The sequence below is a fragment of the Neolamprologus multifasciatus genome, chromosome 17 (assembly GCF_963576455.1).
Source record: "Neolamprologus multifasciatus chromosome 17, fNeoMul1.2, whole genome shotgun sequence".
NCBI classification, from domain to species: Eukaryota; Metazoa; Chordata; class Actinopteri; order Cichliformes; family Cichlidae; genus Neolamprologus; species Neolamprologus multifasciatus.
The window spans coordinates 19,305,878-19,313,009 of NC_140455.1; the positions used below are offsets into that span (position 1 = coordinate 19,305,878).

Sequence of the window (7,132 nt, forward strand, 5' to 3'; positions counted from 1 at the left end):
GTGCATGATTAAAAAAAAAAAAAACAACCCTTCGCTGTTGAGGATTTTTTTGTGTCCTGTGTGAAAAAGTTCATTGTGTGTTTGTGCGTGAAGATGAAATATCATAAACCCACTGTTCTGGAATTTGTGTCACCCTGACTGCTTGTGTTTGCCCTGCAGAACCAATCGGATCAGCGCCCGGCTGTCCGTCACACCACCCCACCCACTTCTCTATATCGCACCCACTCTCTGGGAGCGCCTCCTCCGGGCCTCCCCACCTCACTGCGAGCAGATCAGCTGCCCACTCAGCCGGTGTACTCGACACCACGGCACAGCCACAATGGAAGGTAACAAAAACACAGACGCCTGCACCCAATCGATCAACCGTAATCCGTAACTCACCCGTGCTGTTCCCCGCACAGCGTGCCGGGCCTGGAGGCAGAGTCGGCCGAGTTCATGTCCGGAGAGGATGGGGAGGAGTGTGGTGCTCTGAGCGACAGCCTGTCACGGCTGCGCAGCCCGTCGGTGATGGAGGTCCGAGAGAAAGGATATGAGAGGCTGAAGGAGGAGCTCGCCAAGGCTCAGAGGGTAGGGTGCGCTCACTTAGGTTTATGTCTTCATCACGCAGAAGACATTGCAACGTCAGCTTCCCCCAGACTAATCGGACCTGAAAGTGACCTAATCATGACTTTAACTCAAGTTCTCGTGTTTAAGCTTTAAAGGGAAAGTTCACCCCAAAGTCAGGGATGCTTTTGTCAGGAGAGACAAAAGAAATAAGATCAAGAGCAGAGACATGAGACAGCACAGAAAAAAGATGAAAGAAATAATTTAAAGATGGGCAGTCTTCAGAAATTATGAAACCGTAATTCAAAAAATAAAATAAAATCCACAGACGTCTGCTTTGGCACTTTCATTAGGATTTATTTTATTTCTACCAGATCTTAGCCACAGTGTAGGAGGCAGTGCCCGTTTACTATGACGAAAGGATGTAAACAACGATCACGTCTTGCTTCAGCTGAGCTGTAATTTACTGTGTGCTTCTTCAGACTGGAAATAAAAAAGAAAATAGTTCCTGGAGGAAGGTTTGAGGTTTTTCTGAGTAACTGAGGGACGTTACTGCCACGCAACAAGACGAATGTTACTGCGTTCCTTTATGTTTGTGTGTGTGTGTGTGTATTTGTGTGTGTGTATTCACTACATCTCGCCACAGCGTTCATTACTTTAGAGCGATATTGTGTAATTTTCAGAGTTTTATTTAAAAGCATGTTTTAAATGATTTTTTGCGTTAAACATGTTTCACTTATTTTAATTTCTTCATCTCTTTGTTCGTTTGTCGACATGCTTTCATTTCCACATGTTCATTTGGTTGTCTTTCTATTGTGTTACTGTGCGTGTGTGTGTGGAAGGAGCTGCTGTTGAAGGATGAGGAGTGTGAGAGGTTGTCTAAAGTCAGAGATCAGCTCGGCCAGGAGCTGGAGGAGCTCACCGCCAGTCTCTTCCAGGTCGGTCCACCTACTCTACGTCTGTGTCCTCTACTTCCTGTTTCCTTTCCTCCTCTTCCTCCTGAGGCACTGGACCGAAAGAATATGAGTGATTGACACAGGCAGTGTGAAAGAGGTGTGACGGGTTTAACAAAGCTTTTAGGTGAACTCTAAACATTTAGTTTTGTCACCCATCAGGCATCGCAAGTTTCCTCTAAATATGGGCAGATAATTGAATTTGATGAGAAAAAAGTTAAATTATTATTTTTGTTCAGTCTAGCTTTTGTGTTGTATTATGTTAAAAATGAAGTGCAGCCTTTTTGCCTAACAACAGATAGCCCTGCTGAAAAGCTCAAACTCGACCACAGATCAGGGCACAATGCTAAAAACCTAATGTTTCCACGAGTGTCTCCTGTGACATGTGAGGTCCAGAGCTGGCGTCCTCCGATGTGTCTGTGCTGAATGAATCTGTCCGGCGAGCCCTGAAAACGTGCTGCTCCAACTCCTCTTCCTCTTTGCTCTCGTTCATTCTTGGCTTTCTCTTGCAGGAGGTGTTGGGACTCTGTGTGCTTGTGTGTGTCTGTAAATGCAGATTACCTTTATGTTCCTGTTCTGTGTTTTTGAGTTTATTTATGATATTTCAGTTGCACTGAGCTTGTTTAGCTGCTGATTCACCGTCTGTGTGTTTTCCAGGAGGCTCACAAAATGGTGAGAGAAGCAAACGTCAAACAGGCAAATGCTGAAAAACAGCTGAAAGAAGCTCTGGGCAAGGTGAGCACTCACCACTCCACACCAGACCAGACTGTTTACCAGCTTACTCTGAGGATTTCTGTTTCTTTCTTCAGATTGACGTCCTCCAGGCGGAGGTTCAGGCTCTGAAGACTCTCGTGCTCTCCTCCCCGACCTCCCCGGTGGGTGAGCTTCCCTCTGTGGGAGCGGGAGGAGGCGTGAAGACTCCCTTCAGGAAGGGCCACAGCAGGAACAAGAGCACCTCCTCCGCCATGCTGGGGACGCAGCCCGACCCGTCGGCCACGCAGCCCATTGTACGCGAGTGTCGGGAGGTAAGAGGTGCAGCAGGAGGAGGAGTGCTCACGCTCCCAGAGCTTTTTCTTTAACAGCCGATGATGAGACTGCACGTAGTTTCTGACTTGCAGGTGGATGGTCAGCTGTTCAGCGAGTTCAAGGCATGGAAGGAGGAGCCGACGCTCGACCGAAGCTGCAACTTTCTGGAGAGAATTTACCGTGAGGACATCTACCCCTGCTTGACCTTCAACAAGAGCGAGGTACATGACGACCTCCCGAACTCTTAAAAGCGCTTTATTAGGAGTAGAAAGACATGCAAACATGCACCCATCTGGGATTTCAGCACTGATATTATCATTTAATTTTTTTTTGTTGTGAAGATCAAAATGTTTAGAAGGTTTAAAACTTCTGATCTGATCTCACAAACTCAGTCACTGTTTAGCTCAGATGATTAAAAGATGTTAGGTTTCTGTAGACAAAGCTGCAAAATGTTTGTTAAAGGTGCGTGCATCTGCCTTCTTGGGGACACTGTCGCCTCACAGTAAGAAGATTTGAGCGCGAGTGGGTGGCGACCTGGCAAGGCGTGCCCCGTGCTCGCCCTCTGCCAGCTGGAAAAGGCTTCACCCAGTTTGTCTCGGTACGCGTTTGGTTTGATTCTTTAAAAAAGTCCAGTTGACAAATGTGCAGGGTTTAGAAAATCCCAGGGAAAAGCCGGGGCCGCTCTGAGTCCCCTGGAGACGCATGTTGACATGAATCAGAAAGATTCTGATACCTCCTGCGTCCATTAACGCCCTCCTCTCCTCTCCTCTCTTCCAGCTGGGTTCGGCCATCTTGGAGGCCGTGGAGCAGAACACTCTGAGTGTGGAGCCGGTCGGCTTCCAGCCGCTGCCTGTGGTCAAAGCATCGGCGGTGGAGTGCGGAGGACCAAAGTGAGCACTTGCACACACTTGAACTCAAACACACGCACACACTTTCTCCCCTGCATTGAGCTGTCACTCCTTCATCATCATCACATCTCCATCTTCCGATTTCCTCCTCTAGTGGGCGCAGGTCTGAGCTCGTCACGTAAGTCTGACTCTCTCCCCCATTAGCTTTTTTCCCCTTCTTTAGCCTCTCCTCAGTTGCTCCCCACCTCCATCCGGCTCTTCCAAACCCTCCTGCTAACTTATTCCCTCCTTCTAAACTTCTGTTCAGGATGTCAAAGCCATCCTGACGATGCAAACCTTCATCCTGTCGTCCTCTTCTCCTCCTTCGCTGCCTCAAGCCGTGTTAGTTTTGCTCCTGTGTAGTTTCTGCTTTGTAGGAGTTTTTTTTTTGTTTCTTCCTGTTAAAATAACAGCTAACTCATGTTTTTTTTGTTTGTTTGTTCTTGTTTATGTCCATTTGGTAGAAAATGTGCCCTGAGCGGTCAGACCAAAACCTGCAAGCACAGAATCAAGTTTGGAGATTCGTCCAGCTATTACTACGTGTCTCCCTACTGTAGATACAGAGTGAGTGTAACACCCAGCCACCCACTCACACCTGAGTACCTCCCCTTTATGTCCGGTCCATCTTTCCTGAGCCAGAACATTTTCTAAATTACTCCAAAGCTCAGTGAGCACTAAAACAATCCTGCCAGCTTCTTCCACCATCGCTGTAAAAGTAAGAAAACAACTCTGGAGGTGATTCAGTGCACTTTACTGCACTTCTACATGAGCAGTCCCTCTGCATGAGGATAAGAATAAAGAGCTTTCAGAATGACTGATTAAAGCAGCCATGCCTCTCACTTTAAGTCTTACACTTGTTATGAAGGATGAAACTATCCACAGAGACACAAACTGCTTTCTCTAAATGTGTTTATTTATTCTTCAAAGTTTTAACTTGAAGCCTCAAGTGAATGTCACAGGAGCTGTAGTTAGAAACCTCCCTCTGTGATTTTTTTTAATGTAAATGAGAAATTAGAACATAAATCTGAATACTTTAAATTGTCCAAATGAACAGAAACCTAAGTTTTAGCAAAATCACTAAGCTTATAGTTCAGTATGTAATCCTGTCCTGACGTTAAATATATGGACTTAACGTATTTATTCCTTAACTCTTTGCAGAGTAGCTTTGCATGACTTCACCTGAAGCTCAGAAACTGTTGACTGGTGTTTTCAGCAGTGTCCTCTCTCCTTCAGATCACAGCGGTGTGCAACTTCTTCACCTATATCCGCTACATCCACCAAGGGCTGGTCAAACAGCAGGACGGTAAGAAACGCGCCAGTGGATTCTTGTGGTGGCTCGATATCAGTGTGATTCAACTTCCTGCCTCCCTCTGTGTTTGCAGCAGAACAGATGTTCTGGGAGGTGATGCAGCTCCGCAGGGAAATGTCCCTCGCCAAGCTTGGCTACTACAAAGACCAGCTGTGACCGGGGCCGTCCTCCAATCACAGCAGAGTCTGAGCTGAAGCCCCGCCCCACCCTGGCTCTTGCCCCTCCCCCTTCTTTTGTGTGAGTGTTTTTTGTGTGAGAGAGAAAAACTGTTTTCAATCATCACAAAAAAAGACTGAAGACTGTGATTTTGGTGCCGGTTGTCATTACTGATCTGGACTTCTTTGGGTTCTGAAACATCCAGTGTGTCAGAAAACTGACATGTTTCTAAAAAATAACACTACAGACTGTTTGGTCATCAGTTACATGTGATCTCTGGAGAGATGCATGTGGGTTTTGAAGTCTCAAAGCGAGAAAAATATCAAAAATAGGTGTTAGAAATATGAGAAAATATCTGATAAGTCATATTTCAAGGGTGAAGTTGAACCGTAGAATAAAGTCATTGTTTTAAGAGGAAGAACGTCGTAAACAGAATCACAGAAACTGAGGAAAAATAACCCCTTTTGTTTTCTGCTGTGGAGACGTCTGTGGCACCTAAAGTGGACGTTCGAGGAACTGCAGGTCGTGCTGCGCTTCCAGGTTCGCTTCATTTTCCTGCTAGTTAACGGGACACATCTTCCTTTTTATTTAGGATGATTTTTCAAAATAAACCGCCATTCATAACAGAAACCGTCATTATGGATTTATGTGTGGTGGCTTTCAAAGCAGACTTCACTTTCACCTTAAATACTACATGAAAATATTATTTCAGCAGTAAAGCTTTAGTAAAACTGCAGCTGTTTAAAATGTAAACAATTTAGAATATTTGGGTATATATATTTATGATAAAACTCATGGCAGGGAACAAGTGACAGCTGATGTGACAACGTCTCAGCTGAAGAATTCAGAATTACAATTCTTCATTTTTACAACCTAAATTTTGAATTTTTTTTCTGTAAATGTTGAATTTAAAATAAATTCATGACTTATTCTTAATTATACTCCTTTAAATTATGTATTTACGTTCCTGCAACTTCAGCTTTACTAGTCAAATTAAAATGAACAATTTTTTCAACCTCCAAATTTTGACAATGTAATAATTAATGTTAAATTAACATGAATTTGAGTATTTTTACTTATTCTTGTCAATCTTTCATTATTCATATATCAAAAAATACTGAGTTTTTTTCCTCATGTGAAACACTAAGTTGACTCACTTTGATTTTTCTCCATTGAAATTGTGCTCTCAGAATGTTTTACTTTTCTCATTATTTCATTTTATTTTCAAACAACTTAAAACTGTTTTCCAGACTTTACATCAAATTATTGAGCTCTTTAATCATCAAAATTTGGGGCTTCTTGGGGTTTTTGGGGTCTGAAAAGTCTGAGAAATGTCAAATTTTGAGTTAAAGTAATTACAGCTTTGCTACAATACACTTTCCTCCACTGTTGGCAAGTCTGTCATATATTTTCAGAGGGGAAAAAAGGTCAAGTTGTTATTGTTTAGTAAACTTTGAATAAGCTTGTATTTTGAGTTAATTTAGAGGTCTCGATGATGGCAGAGTGGGATACAGTGTTTTTGTTTTTTACTTACAGAAAAAAGCTGCAGAAATAATTGAACATGTATCTGCAGGAGGAAGGACTTGATGTCGGCTCTTTGAGTTTCTGAGGGTTTTTGTTTTGTTGCTGGACATTAACATATCCTGCTGTGAAACAGGGCGCTCTGCAGCGAGCTCCGTGTGACCAATCAGGACTCGTGTAGATAATAAGCTGTGTGTGTGTGTGTGTGTGCGTGCATGCGCACCTGCTGTTCTGTAAACTTTATATATATTAATTTAATCCTGACGTCTCTCTCTCTCGCCTGTTCATAGTCAATGTCACTCTCCCGGTTTGGTTTAGTGCCTTCTCTCTCAGACACTGAAATAAAAACAGTAATACCTCTGAAAATGATCCATGGACTCCTCCACATTTTCTCTTCTTCGACTGAACTTTTACACGGCTGCATATTAATGACTGACTTTGCCTCCTCAGATGTACCCTCATGTCTCCGCCCACCGCGGATCCTCAACCTGAACTTTTGAGAGCAGTTTAACCTTAATGCTCCAAATTCCCTCTGCTGCTGTGTTCATATTCATCTAATCACAGCTGTGCAGACACAGTCACCAACCTTCCACCTTGCTGCTAGTTTTCTTTGTTTAGACCAAAATTACACCAGTTTCATTTCCTGATTTTTTTCTTTTTTTTTTTCTTTTCACTAAATGGCAGAAACGTCATCTCATCTAAAACAAATCAGTCAAATCCAGACTGAGGGGTTGGCA

General features: G+C 43.6%; 1 protein-coding gene across 7 annotated transcripts in view; it reads left to right on the forward strand.

Moving 5' to 3' along the window:
- rab3ip (RAB3A interacting protein (rabin3)) overlaps nucleotides 1-6,764 on the forward strand; it is a 16,544-nt gene extending 9,780 nt beyond the window's left edge. For 2 of the 7 annotated variants that reach the window (XM_085138167.1, XM_085138172.1), the window contains 11 exons: nucleotides 160-326; nucleotides 402-567; nucleotides 1,386-1,481; nucleotides 2,154-2,231; nucleotides 2,306-2,521; nucleotides 2,615-2,743; nucleotides 3,300-3,412; nucleotides 3,525-3,548; nucleotides 3,874-3,973; nucleotides 4,643-4,712; nucleotides 4,792-6,764. In XM_085138167.1, coding sequence (XP_084994293.1) covers nucleotides 160-326; nucleotides 402-567; nucleotides 1,386-1,481; nucleotides 2,154-2,231; nucleotides 2,306-2,521; nucleotides 2,615-2,743; nucleotides 3,300-3,412; nucleotides 3,525-3,548; nucleotides 3,874-3,973; nucleotides 4,643-4,712; nucleotides 4,792-4,874 — 1,242 coding nt within the window. In that variant the 3' untranslated portion in view covers nucleotides 4,875-6,764. Of the gene's footprint in view, nucleotides 1-159; nucleotides 327-401; nucleotides 568-1,385; nucleotides 1,482-2,153; nucleotides 2,232-2,305; nucleotides 2,522-2,614; nucleotides 2,744-3,299; nucleotides 3,413-3,524; nucleotides 3,549-3,873; nucleotides 3,974-4,567; nucleotides 4,713-4,791 lie in introns of those variants that run through there. The other 5 variants (XM_085138169.1, XM_085138170.1, XM_085138171.1 and 2 more) reach the window with 5 other exon arrangements.
- Nucleotides 6,765-7,132: the final 368 nt, after the last annotated feature.